The sequence below is a fragment of the Zingiber officinale genome, chromosome 9B (assembly GCF_018446385.1).
Source record: "Zingiber officinale cultivar Zhangliang chromosome 9B, Zo_v1.1, whole genome shotgun sequence".
NCBI lineage: Eukaryota > Viridiplantae > Streptophyta > Magnoliopsida > Zingiberales > Zingiberaceae > Zingiber > Zingiber officinale.
The window spans coordinates 40,119,108-40,133,943 of NC_056003.1; the positions used below are offsets into that span (position 1 = coordinate 40,119,108).

Sequence of the window (14,836 nt, forward strand, 5' to 3'; positions counted from 1 at the left end):
ATTATTAATTTTAATAATCGAAAGAACAGGGAAATACTTATTAATTAATTAATAATAATTTATGATATATTAATTAATAATTTAATAATTAATTAATTAATAATTTAATATTTTTAATAATCTTCCCAGAAACATTTCTATAAATTTATAATTTTATTTTTTTCGATGACTTTCAAATGGTGAACCATAATCAGATAATTAAGATTAAGAATCTATATGTCAGAAACATTTGGAACGGTGATAAAGCCTAATTGAAATAGAGCCGAATGAGACAAATAGAGCCTATCCAACCATCGCTCTCGCCCCATTAACTGTTGCTGCCTGAATACTTTTCCCAGCTTAAAATTTCGCCATTAATGGCGACTTTTCTGGCATCTCAATTCTCGTGTTCCAAATTCTCCCCCCTTTTAACGGTATTCACTTCAGCCGAGTGCGGTGATGCAGCCGATGAGCTGGAAGTGATTCCGGTGGGTGCCTCGGAGCTGTTTTCCCTCCCTTATAAATACCCTATCCGCCCTTTCTCTCCCAGCCAGCACATCCATCATCCATCCATCCATCCATCCATCACTCGCAGCGTAACCCCAAACGCCAGGGCACGGGACCAACCCGAACTAAACCCCCTCCTACCATCCCTCCTCCTCTCTGCGGCTCTGCCTCTGCCACACAACTCTACATTACCACGTCCATAACCCCAAATCCACCAGCTTTCTTCCACCATCATGCCCTCTTCTTCTTCTTCTTCTTCTTCCGTTGTAATTGCCACTGCGGTGGCCGCCATCGCAAGCGGCAGTGTCCTGCTGGTCCTCATGCCGGACGCCTTAGTCTTCCCCTTCCTCCTTTTCCTCCTCGGATTTTTCTTCTCGTTGGCGTTGGCGTTCAGAGGTGTCCTCCGCGGGCGTTGCGAGGGCGGCGGGAGGCTCCCCCTGCCGCCGGGGTCGATGGGGTGGCCGTACATCGGGGAGACGTTCCAGCTCTACTCCAACAACCCGAACGCCTTTTTCTTGCTCAAGCAGAAGAGGTACGGGCCCATCTTCAAGACGCACATCCTCGGCTGCCCCTGCGTGATGGTGTCCAGCCCGGAGGCCGCCCGGTTCGTGCTCGTCACGCAGGCGCACCTCTTCAAGCCCACCTTCCCCGCCAGCAAGGAGCGCATGATCGGTCCCCAGGCCATCTTCTTCCAGCAGGGAGCCTACCACGCTCACCTCCGCCGCCTCGTCCTCCGCGCCTTCCTCCCCGAAGCTATCCGCTCCTCCGTCGCCGGAATCGAGGCCGTCGCCCTCCGCTCTCTCGGCGCCTGGGACGGCCGCCTCGTCAACACCTTCCAGGAGCTGAAGACGGTGGGTGCGCTTGCTTTGTTCATCATCCTCCGAGTTGGTCCGATCCTTTAATTTCCTCTAATGGTTGCCTTGCTTTCTCTGCTCTGTGAATTTCGCGCAGTACGCGTTCAATGTGGCAATCCTCTCCATCTTCGGCAAGGATGAGATCTCCTCCTTGGAGGATCTGAAGCAATGCTACTACACGCTCGAGAAGGGCTACAATTCGATGCCCATCAACCTCCCCGGTACCCTGTTCTTCAAGGCCATGAAGGCCAGAAAGCAACTGGCGCTGATCGTAGCCAAAATCGTCTGCTCCAGGAGGATGCAGAGGAAGACGTCCCCCAACGACCTGCTCGGTTCCTTCATGGAAACCAAAGAAGATCTCTCCGACGACCAGATCGCCGACAACGTTATCGGCGTCATCTTCGCTGCCCGCGACACCACCGCCAGCGTCCTCACCTGGATCATCAAGTACCTCGGCGACAACCCCGGCATCCTGCAAGCCGTCACCGTAAATTCCTAGCCCCCCTTCCCCTTCTTCCCGGCCTCTCACCCGGAACCTCCTCGCTCACGATCGGAGCTCACTTTTCAGGAAGAGCAAGAGGAGATCGCGAGGAGCAAAGGGAGCGAGCCCCTCGCTTGGGCCCACACCAAGAAGATGCCGCTCACCTCGAGGGTCATCCAAGAAACCATGCGAGTGGCTTCCATCCTATCCTTCACCTTCCGGGAAGCCGTCGAGGACGTGGAGTACCAAGGCAAGTAGCTACTGACACTACCCTGCCCATCCTCATCCAATTCCAGCTCTGACATCCAGCGATCTGCAGGGTACCTGATTCCCAAGGGATGGAAGGTGCTCCCGCTCTTCAGAAACATCCACCACAGCCCGGAGAACTTCTCCGACCCAGAAAAATTTGACCCCTCCAGATTCGAGGTCAGTCTCCTCCCCCATCTCCGTCTCCACAATCTATGCAATGAATCAATCAACAATAAATCATTCTCCTGAACTGGCACTGCTGCAGGTGGCTCCAAAGCCTAACACCTTCATGCCCTTCGGCAACGGGACCCATTCCTGCCCTGGAAACGAGCTCGCAAAGCTGGAGATGCTCGTCCTCCTCCACCACCTCACCACAAAATTCACGTAACTCTCTTCCCCCAAAATCTTTCGGAAAGCGTTGACCTTTTTTCTAGTGGGACGCCGCCGTCTGTGACACTCTGCTTTCTTTCTCCATCAGGTGGTGTACGGTGCGATCCCAAAGTGGGATACAGTTTGGACCTTTCGTGCTCCCCATCAATGGCTTGCCCCTCAGATTCGCCCTCAAGTCAGCACCAGCGCCAGCAGCTTGACTGCTACGTACGTACTCACGTACACTCCATGCTCGTACCCAAAAAGGGGTATGGCCGACGCTGCTGCTCTTCCTGGGAATGGAAAGGCAGGGAGCTGCCACAGGACTGGTGGGAGATTGCAACTCAGTCGTCTTCTTCTCGTATATACAGTAACTTTAATCGAAGAGAAAGAAATGAAATGAACTGAACTGAACTGATCGATCATGAGCAAACACAATAATAACGATAAAAGGAACAGGAACACGATTGGAGCTTGTGATTTTGTCAGGTTTGGGTCCGCCATAACCCATGCTTAATATTGATAATTCAAAGTTAAAGGAGATTAAGGCACGAGCAATATATATGAAACCATTTGAGTATGAGTGGCCAGAGGTTGGTGAAAACATATGAAATCCCAATCCCCAACTATAAACCCTAAAGCTTACTGAATTCATTCTTGAGTTGAAGGGGTGTTCTGTTTTTTTTTTTCCAATGTCAAAGGGCTTCTGTGATAACGAAATTTATATAGCAATTTTAATGAACAACAACAAGATGAATTGTAAATTTTTTAAAAATATATATATTTTAAAAAAACATTATAATAATTTAATATTTTAAATGTTTAAAATTTAATAGAATCGTAACTACCTCTGATTCAACTCGTGTTTGAGCCATACAACTAACTCTATCAAATGTCAACTTTTGACCATGTTAAATTACTAAAATACTCTTTAAAGTTCAATCGAATGATCTCCAATTTGAAAAAAAAAATAAAAAAAAATCAACTTTACTATTTCAAATTCAGTGCTCTAAATCTATCATAAATTTCTTTTAAGAAAAATTGGATCGACGCATAATGAATGACCAAAATGACCTTCAACTTAAGGTACCGTGTATCCCAACTAAATGACTACAGCTATGAATAATAACGGCAACAAATGTTGTTTTAATGATTAATAAAAAAAAAATAGTGTTCTTTTGATGATGATCAAAAGTGCCATGTGAAGATAATTTTCCATCGTACTAGTTTCGTGATTATTAAATTGGCAGACACATATTAGCTTGCTATTGTTGGAGATTGTAGCACTTCTCAAAGCATAAATGTCATTTATCCAACAAAACATGATTCACGACCCTTCTAACTCATCGAAAGACTTGAACCACACATGACACACCCAAAACTGAGATGATATAAATCGAGATGCTAAAGCATCATATCTCTGTTTACCTCAGAAAACATAGCAGCCAATATAGGATGAACACAACTAGAGTAGGATAACATCCGATCGGAGTTATAGTTCCTACAAATAGAGCTAGCACCTACTTTACTTATCCATCTGATGCTCACATGACTCACGTATAGAGCTTAAGGATAAGGCTTGATGCTCATAAGTTTGGTGCTTACTAAAGTGGCCAGTTTTTTTCCTTATATTATTATTATTTTTATTATTTTTAAAATTTTGAACATGTGGAATATTATCTCAGATTGAGCCTTGGAATGCAGTCTGTAGTTTATATTCCCAAGTCCAAGTTTCAAGTAATAAGGACATCTGTAATCATAAATATATGATAATTATTGTCATATTAAAATTTAAAAATTTCATTTTAATTGTGAGAAGTCGATTCATTTACTCCATTGTATTGACGCAGGAAGTAACATCATTAAATCTGTATTTTAATAATGACAAAAGATTCAAAAGTTAAGATGTCATATTATCTAATAAGGTTGATTGAGTTTGTAGGAAAGTCTTAAGTTATCTAAAGCAAAAGTCCTAATAGATTCTAGGTAGATGGAAAATCCTAAGGGGTGGTAATCCTAGGTTCTAGGGGGTGGTAATCCTAGGTGATGAAAAGTCCTAGTTGCGATAAGACAGGTGAAAAATCTTAGGGGGCGGTAGCCCTAGGTCCTAGGGGCCCTAGGTGAAATGTTTTGGTGGGTCGAGCGCTTCGGGCAAAATCCTAGAGTCGAGGACTTTAGATTGAAATTCTGGTGGTCGCAGACTGGATGGAACTCTGCGTGGGTCGTGGAGCGGACATCCAGCATGAAGATCAGAAGTCTCGAGAGCTGAACAAAAGTCCAATTGATCTGGAGGACCAGTCTGACAACAGGTAACTTCTTTTAAAAGAAGTAGATGAGGAAACGTTCCCCTGTGAGGAAACAGTAGACGTTAGTTCGACCTAGGATTTCCAGAGGAAATCCTAAGTCAGAACCGAACAGTCCAAAGGCTATCAAAGTTATTTATTTACACATTATCTGCTATGTGCTAACTCTCTTTTGCAAGAGACTAATACTTTGTGCAGGGTTAGATTCGACTAGGATCGGTCGATCGAACCGGCGATCGGTCGACCGAACCTCCCAGCAAACAAAGTTGATTTCCAACCAGCTCACCGAATTCGACCGAGGAATCGGTCGACCAAACCTCGGGATCAGTCAATCGAACCGAGGATAAGCGGTGACGTGATCGAGCCGAGTTGATCGGACCAGATGAGTTGGGGATCGGTTGATTGAACAATAAGATCGGTCGACCGAAGGAAGAAAGTATATCCGAGCAATAGAATCGGGAGGCGGACCGATTTAGGTGGGATCAATCGACTGATCAAGATGATCGGTCAACCGATCGTCAACGGGTCAAAATTGATCCCGAGATCAAGGAATTTGGATCAGGTCAAGCTCGGTTATAAAGGGAGGGCCGACCAGTAGCTTTGAAAACAACATACTTTTTGAGATCAAGAACAAACAACTGCGCACTCCAGCAACATCTAAACGCTGCTCCAACGACTATCAAGTCAGAAGATAGATTTTATCAAGTCATTGATAACAAGTTGTATTTCATATTTGTAAAGCTTTATACTTATATTATTCTTTTGTAAAATTTTCCGAATTGATAGTGAATTGTTCAACGAAAGCGATCAACGATTGCAAACCTTGGAGTAGGGGTCGCCACATGCTCCGAACCAAGTAAAAGAAGCATTACTTGTCTTTTCATTCTTTATTCTGCTGCGTATTCTATTTGTTTTACGAAATGAGTGAAAAAACAATGCGTGTTATTCACCCCCCCTAGCACGTCTACGATCTTACACATTGTTCCTGTTCAAAAGCGTGAAGTTGGAAAGTTGGGGAGGTGGCTGTTCTGTTGACTGGATGAAGACCTCGCTCCTCTCTGCAAAATAAAATCAAACCAAGGAAGGGGTTCCTGTCATTGGCCCTCCGATGCTCAAGTTAGAAACAAAAGAAGAGAAAGTGAAATCACTAGGGACCGAGATCAATCTTCCATTTTTTTATACCTATCGTACTCTTTTATACATATTTTGGTGACCCTTCATATGCTCCTGTTCAATGATATTAATTGTAGACAGAATGCATCTTTATCTTGGCCTCTCCACATTCAATGATAGAGGGAGTGTTCTCTTTTATTTTCTCTTCCCTTTATTAAGTATCCGTCTTTTCTTTTTTTTATTATATCGGTCCATTACACTGTCAGTGACATACCCCGAGTCGAACGAGTGGCCCGCTCAACCCACTCTGCTGCCGATCGGTCTAATCAGACATTATTTCATCTAGATGGCTGATCAGACAGTAGTTCCTACAATCGGCCTATGTATCCCCCCTCTTGCTCGGGCAATGCGGTTGAGCCTCTGAGCCCCGACGTTGACCGTTTTGACTTTGACCTCCACTATAGCCGTTGACCCGTGCCAGGTGGGCTCCTCCTTACCACCGCATCACCCATCATGTGTCTAATATCTGTACATCTGTATTTACCTCTCTCCATATTCGTAAGACCAACATTAAGAGCCATTAAAATAATGATTTTTTTTTTTTAAAATCTCACTCCTTCAAAATATCTCTCTACTATCATAAATCTCATTTACAATTTACTTATTTTTATTTATAATTCACTCATCTTTATATATAATTTCATTTACAATATATAATATCAATTAATATTTATAATTATGTTAATATTTTAAATTCTATACATTTATTTATGTAATAATAATAATTCAATATAAATAAATAAATATTTTAAAAAATATAAATAAATAAAAATTATAAAAAACATTAAATAGGGCAGTGGAACCCATCGTGCGTCAAAGAGAAAGAATATAAACCCTCTTTACAATTTTTTTTTAATATAAATCCGGTTATAAAATTTTGGGACCGTAGAATAAATTATAAACTTCACCAGTGTAATGGGGATTGGAGTTTATAATAGAAAGTTTATAGTATAAATTTAAATAAACGTCCATTACCCGTTTTTTATTGAAAGAAAAAAATAATTTAACAAAAATGAATTGAATAAAGATTAATCAATTGAAATTTTTGAAGAAAATAAAAAAAAGATTAACGTATTGATTTATATAGAATATCTATAAAAAAATAATTGAAATAAAATATTTAAAATGACTTTATTAATCATCAGGTATCATCTTACCTAAAAACTACGTATTGAACAAAAAAATATCGTATACATTTAAGAAAAAAATATATTATATTATATTAAAGAATAAGCAAATTAAATTGAAATCGAAATTTTATTTTCCTACACTGATTTATAATTAAAATAAAATTCTATTAAAAATAAAAAAATAAATTTAGAGTATGATTAAAAGAATTTATGAAAAACTATGTCAATTTGAGTATTTTGTCTTATCTGATTTTGGGATTGCTTTCTCTTTGACTTTTTGTCTTTATTATTATTGTTTTTTTATGAAGAGTTGAAAAATGAATCCTCTTCGTGAGTAGTGTTCTCGACTTTAATTGGTCAAAACTTAAATATAGATATTTTTTATATGATAGATTACTTGAAGCACACCGCTAGCTTTGAAAAAAGATCCTCAATTAGGCCCCACATTATGTTTTGAATGTCTTAAAATATCCACAACTCACTCTTATTATAATATTCATCATCTTATTAAAAATATATAATCTATTTTCATATATTCATTATAACAATATATCTTTTTCACTCACATTTATTTTAACATTAATACTCATTATCTATGAGTTCACAGTACACTCAATTATCTTAAAATTATATTATATTAAATAAATATATTTAAAATATATTTTAAAATATTTAAATTATTATTATTATTATTTTAATAATAATGTTATATTTTAAAAAATAATTTTAAAATCAAATAGTTACTTAAAAAAAGATGGGAAAAGGATGAACATCGTTCATCCCTCTAAACATTCTCCTCTTTCTCTGAATAGTATTATAATATCCTCTTACAATAAAAAAATGTTAAATTCAAATTTTAATACCCATTTAATATTTTATTATGGATGCTCTGAATCACACTCTGGTCACAACTGACGTGTAAATGCTCAACTAGCAACTTTAAAATATCTTTAGAATTTTCAAGATGAACCAATGAGGTCTTCTTTTTCTCACATCCGCTCTTTTTTTAATCTATAGAAAATATTTTTATTTTTACAAAAATTAATTTAGTTTTTGTAATTTATTTAGACTAAAGCTTTGTTATTTTTGGATAACTAAGATTTTAAATGAAAAAGCAACAACACATTTACAGATATAAAAACTATACAATCAATTAAAAATAAATAAATAAGATTTAATTTTACACACACACATATTGATTGATTTAAATTTTTAAACAATTTAAAAAGTTAATGGATGATAAGTTTAGGATGGAAAATATATTAGCTTAATGAAACTCCAAAATTAAGTCTAAATAATTTTTCAGTTTTTTAATTCTTGCTTCTAAATTATTACGTGAAATTATTTTAGGTTTGGAAAAGAAAAGGTTCTAATAATAAGTAGATCATCGAAATAAAAATCGGACCATCTATTCTTTAATCTCCTTAAATACTTTACACGCATGAATGAATAATTAAATAGATTCTCTAGAATTACAATAGGTGTTCTATATTTCTCTTTTCTTGACACTTATCATTTTAATTGCTTAACCGTTTATATTCGGTTGCTATCTAGATACTCCGTAATTATAATTCATGCTAGTTTTCATATATTTGTAATTATAAAATGAATAATATGTTCATAGACACCACGTAGCCAGTCCCATCGTAATCCGTTAAAAGTGATAATTTTGTATTACTATGATGATGATTTATTGTATAATGTTATTGATACTTCAAAATTTAAATGATTATTTATCAAAGGAAGATTCTTTTTGTTTGTATCCACAAAATTTATTTTTGGCATTTGATAAGAAAAATTTGATAAAATTAGTTAAGTTTTATCCATAAAATTTCTCAAGATTTGATCTCCACATATTTATATAATAATAATTAAATATTATCCCACTAGATAATCATGAGGAAACTGGCCGCCCCTCAGGCCGGCAGTGAGGAGGCTGGCCGGCCATCGAGTGATGAGGCTGGCCTGCTGCTGAAGTTGTAGTTTATGCCTCGGCATGGTCATTTTTCTGGTTTGAAATAAGGCTTATTGATGGGTGGATGATGAAAATTATCATTCGTGCATAATTTATCTGATAGTAAAAGATATACTAAGTAGTTATTTATCTCACAGTTATTTTTATTATCTGCTTTCTTCCTATTCAGTTGTTCGGATGGAGGTTGTTTTGCGGCAATTGATTTTGCTTTTTGTTCAATTGGAGAAGTGTGGGAAAGTACAAGGGGAGGACATAAAAGTTGTTATTTGGAGGTGATTGAGTGTGGGGTGTTGAGTAAGCTTCAGTTCGCTAAGATGTGATTTGGTCAGTGTCTGATAGGCATAAATAGTCAAAATTTATTTCCCATTAGGAAGCCTTAAAGTGACATATCCATCCATTCTTCAATAGTGCATTTTTTTTTATATTCATTTAGTTTATTAAAAATATTTATTTGTGCACCCTTATATTTGATGGTTGACTTTATAATGTTGTTTGTGCATGTCTCATTTTGACATGAACTTAAAGTATTTGGAGACACTCATTTTTATTCACCTATTTTAGATATATCTATACTCATTACTATAATATTACTTATTGTTATATAAATTTAGTAACAATTAATTATGTTATTGTTGTTGATGAGATACTCGCTTTTATTTGTAATAGTTTTTATTAATATGTTAATAAATTAAAAATAGAAAAAAAAAATATAGAAAGAAATGTGTTAGATGTATAAAAAAACTTAAGTGAATGTCGAGGTTTAATTGATGAGTTTAAATTTAGTTTGGAACAATGTTTGGATTTTCCTTGTAGTAATGTTGAGTTAGGGATGGGGATACAATAGGTGTCCATGTAAAAAGTGTCACAATTATAAATTTTTACGGTTTAATAAAATTCAAGAACATCTTTGTAGATTTTGTTTTATCGTGAATTATTATAATTGGACATATCATGATAAACCGTCTATATCTAATGAGGATTGTGGATGAAACATACAAGTCTTAGTTAATAGGGATCAAAATTATTATAATTAATTAAATCTATATCATAGGATGGTAATTGATGCAGTAGGTTAGAATTTCATTCCCGAACCGAGTGATGCAAGTTGTAGTTGTCTTTCAATATTTGAACAAAAGTTTACTACTTATACATCACCATTGAAAGTTGGAGGAGGTAGAAGTATGAAGTATTGATGAAAATGCAAATAATGAAGCATATCTCCAATTTAAAGAAGTGTTAAGTGCTATAGATGAACCAATGTGGGCTTGTTGTAATAGTCACACTAAATTATTACTCACTGCAAGATTGTTGAATATCAATGCAAATCATAATGTGTCTAAAGATTGTTTTAATAATTCTGTTCAAGTTATTAAAGAGGTATTGGTACGTAACCACATAATACCCAATGATTTTTACGGTATGAAAAAACTTATGAAAGAATTAGATTTTTTGGTGGAAAGAATTGATATTTACAGAGATAGTTGTATGATATATTGGGGAGATGATGAAGAAGCAAATGTTTATAATTTTGTAATCAGTCACAAGAGCACCAAAAGGAGTCAACAACGACACAAATCATACACTCAATTATTTTATTTGCCTTTACCTCTTAGGTTACAAAAATTTTATGGATCAAAGGCCACTGCTGAATACATGACTTAGCATATAAATCATCAAACAAAAAAGGGGCTAATATATCATCCATCAGATGTAAAGGCGTGAAAAAGTTTTGATAAAACATATCCTAAATTTGCGAAGGGGACTCGAAACATTAGGTTAGGTTTCTGTATTGATGGATTTGCTCCATTTGCCAAATTAGGAAAAAATTATTCTTGTTGGCCAGTTAGCTTAACTCTGTATAATCTTTCACCTAAAATATACATGAAAACACCGTATATATTTTTAACATTGATTGTTTCTAGCCCACACAATTTGAAGAAGTTATTAGATGTTTATATGCAACCATTGATTGCATAGCTGAAACAACTATGAGATGAAAGTGTTCCTACATATCATGTTCATACTAATCAGATGTTTGCAATGAAGGTTGCTTTTCTTTCAACCATAATAACTTTCTGGCTTATGACATGTTATCGGGATGAAGCACTGTTGGAATCTTAGGATTTACAATATGAATGGAGAGAACAAAATCAATCAGATTGAAACATGGGATGAAGTCGAGTTATTTTGATTATCATAGATAATTTGCCCCACCAAATCATATTTTCAGAAGGAATAAGGATTAATTCACTAAGAATAGAATCGAAAGAACATATCCTCCATTGAGATTAACATGTGAATATATTTGGTACATAGTTCTTAACTTTCCATCTGTAATTGAAGAGCTACATGGTACAACATATGAATATGAAAGTACATATAAATAGACTAAACAAGATATATTTTAGGATTTACCTTATTGGAAAAATCATTTGATTCATCATAATCTCTATATAATGCATATTGAGAAAATATTTTTGATAATTTGATAAATACAGTGATGGATATTGCCAAAAAAAATAAAATACAATCTAAATATAAGAAAAGATATGCGATTCATTTGTAAAAGACTCACTCTTAATGTCAATGAAAGTCGTACGAGATCAAACAAAAGTAATTTATACATTGAATAAGGATCAGAGACGTGTTATTTGTGAGTGATTGAAAGAATTGAGATTTCCAAATGGTTGTCTCTAATCTTAGGGCATATGTTGATGAAGGAATGTGAATTAATTAGTTTGAAAAGTTATAACTATTATATATTCATGGAAAGGTTCATTCTTATTACTTTTAAGGAACTCTTACCAAATTTTGTATGGGGTGCAGTTTCGGAGTTAAACATTTTCTTTCATGATATTTGTTCAATAGTTTTGAGACATTCACACATAGAGACATTAGAGAGAGACGTTGCAATCATTTTTTATAATTTAGAAAGGATATTTCCATTCTCATTTTTTTATTCCATAGAACATCTTTTGATTCACTTAGCATATGAGGCCAAAGATGTGTAAGATCAAGATCGACGCTAGAGGATGGTGAATAGCATTAAGAATTTTTGTAATAAAACTAATAATCATATAGTAACTAAATTCATCAAAGTTAGTCATAAAATAATATATGGATATAGGAGATATAAAATGATCAAGGTGCCCAACCAATTTTTATATTAATTAAAAAAATACAAAATTAAGGACAATAAAGAAAATGTATAATTAAAAACAAGAAAGAAAATGTAAAAAAAAGAAAGAATGTTTAGAGTAACTCAAATGTTAATCAACTAATGTTAATAAAAAATAGTCCTCGACAATGGTGCCAAAAACTTGTTGTACAACCTGCAAGTGTACGGTTGTCATCAAGTAATAAAAATATCGATTCCACAGGAACTATTGATTAAGCACTAGTTAACTTCTCACGACGAATTATTTAAACAATTGAAAGGTCGGTTGAGAGATAGAATGAAAGAGATTAAGAGAGAGAGAGAGAGATTGAGGGAATAATCATAGGAGTTCAGTTTCATTATAATGCTAATTAATGTTCCTATGTATTGTTCATCTCCTTACCTCCATGCCTACACTTTGTAGGACATCTAACTAAAGTTCGACTCAACCCCGCGAAGATCGCATCAGAGAGTTTACCCAAATTCTAACATAATTAAGTAAAAAAGCAACTCTAGAAAGTTTGGTTAAAGGGTTACCGTAAGGTCCCTCTGGCATACAATCCTAGAGTTATCTAATTTATTTTCTAACAGTGGATTAATGCAACTAAGTAGAAGAAATAACCTAGAAAGTCCGCTTAAAGATTACCCTCTGTCATAGGGCCTCTTGGTCATATAGTTCTAGATTATACAAGTCACTTCCAAATATTAATTTGGAAGAAACTCTCTAAACTCTAATTAGATACTCATTTATAGTGAATTGATTTCTTTGCAAGAGGATTATCCTAGAAAGTCTACTTAACGGGTTACCCCTTATCACAGGGCTCCGTAGTTATACAATCTAGTACTTCTCCTCTACAAGATGACCAATCCACCACAATCCACATGCATATACCAGACACACATTTTGTAAAACATGTACAGGGTACAATACATAAGAACAAGTCATAAACACTTCATTAAACAAGGAAATGACATATATATAGTTCATACATCAACATCACATCACATCACATCACAAATACTCATATATCCTGAGAATCAGAGCTCTATTACAAGGGAAACAACTAAAGGATGAAGAAAATAGAAAACTTCAACTTAATATATGGAAATAGATAGAAAAGAATGCTTATCCTTGAAGCCCGACATCTTTGGAGGCATTCCCTTGCTCCAGAGGTGGATGGATCATGAAGAAGAAGAGCTCTAGGGTTTCCCTCTAAGGGGAAAACCCTTCTCCAAGGAGAGAGACGAAGTCCCAAACCCCCAAGATGAGTCAAATAATGAGTTTCTTGACCCTTTTATACCTCTTTTAACTGTCCAGATCAACTAGGTTTATAGGGCTCCACCAAAATGTGTTTTTCACCCTTTAAAACTAGTTTTCTTGTGTTTTACCCTGAAGTAAAGTTGTATCCATTGAATTAGATACATTTTAATATTTTGATCAAGTCGTGGCTCCAACTAAGACAAAAGTTATGGTAGTTCAAAGTTTGGTCTGCAATCTAGGCGGAGGGTCTGACACCGCCTTGGATAGGAGGCATAGACGTGCCTTTTAGAATAGCTAGACCATGTTATCTTCTATTGAACTATGAATAAAAGTTATAGATTTTGAAGTTATCTACATTTTGATATCTGGAATATCCCATAATTCTAATTGAGCATAAAGTTATGGTCATTTCAAAATTACTCTACAGTCTACCCAAGATTCAACACAACCCTATTTTTGCACAACACGGTCTCGGCTCCATTCCACATGGCCTAGAGAGGCACGAACCCTCTCTAAATTAGCTCTGGTCAGTTAACATGGCCAGGCCATTTAGCACGGCCGGTGCATGAATGGGCTTTGGAAGGAAGGCACTATCATGTGGTTCCATATGGTCATCCCCCAATTGGCTGGTGGTGGGAGGTACGACTGTGCCTTTAAGCACGACCTACCCAGCTTGCATTGAGATAGGGCACATGGTCGTGCCTCTTGGCATGACCCCTGTTGATGATCTTCACAAGTTTCTTTAATGTGCGACTTTGCTCCATTTTCTCTCCAATTTACATCCTATCAATAAAAACAAGCAAGGAGTAGATCTCCGAACAAATATAATGGAAGTATGATATAATAATGGAATAGGATGCAATAAATATATATTATATTCATGAAATACAAGTAGATGTACATCAAATAATTCCTAAAATATAAATAATCTATGCACATTATGTTGGGACCTTAGATGGCTAGAGGGGGGTGAATAGCCTCTTTGAAAAACACTAAACACAAATTTCTTCAAGAACTTTGTTAGCACAGCGGAATTAGAACACTAAAACAAGAAAGCACAACACACTAACTCAGAGATTTACGAGGTTCGGGGATAACTTGCCCCTACTCCTCGGCGTGCCCGTAAGGTGGACGAATCCTCTTGATCTTTCGGTAGATCACACCCCGGAAGCTATCCGGCTAAAGGATTCTCCTTCTCGGTGGAGTAACCTCTCCACAAAGTCTTTAACAGCAGTAAGAAATTAAGCACAAGACTTACAGTAGTGGCTCAAGTGAAATGATCAAAGGAAGCTCACAGCCACAATCAGCGAAGAACAAGCACACTGCTTCAATCTTCCAGAGAGTTTTTCTCCACAGTGTTTTTCACAGCAAGAGCACAAAAAGCATTGTCACGAGAGC

General features: G+C 36.3%; 1 protein-coding gene across 1 annotated transcript; it reads left to right on the forward strand.

The window, feature by feature from the left end:
* Positions 1 to 398: 398 nt before the first annotated feature.
* LOC122024711 (abscisic acid 8'-hydroxylase 1-like) lies at positions 399 to 2,986 on the forward strand. Its single transcript, XM_042583383.1, has 6 exons — positions 399 to 1,337; positions 1,438 to 1,827; positions 1,909 to 2,071; positions 2,141 to 2,247; positions 2,336 to 2,454; positions 2,549 to 2,986. The coding sequence occupies exons 1-6, from the start codon at positions 720 to 722 to the stop codon at positions 2,658 to 2,660; spliced, it is 1,509 nt and encodes a 502-aa protein (XP_042439317.1). The 5' UTR covers positions 399 to 719; the 3' UTR covers positions 2,661 to 2,986.
* Positions 2,987 to 14,836: the final 11,850 nt, after the last annotated feature.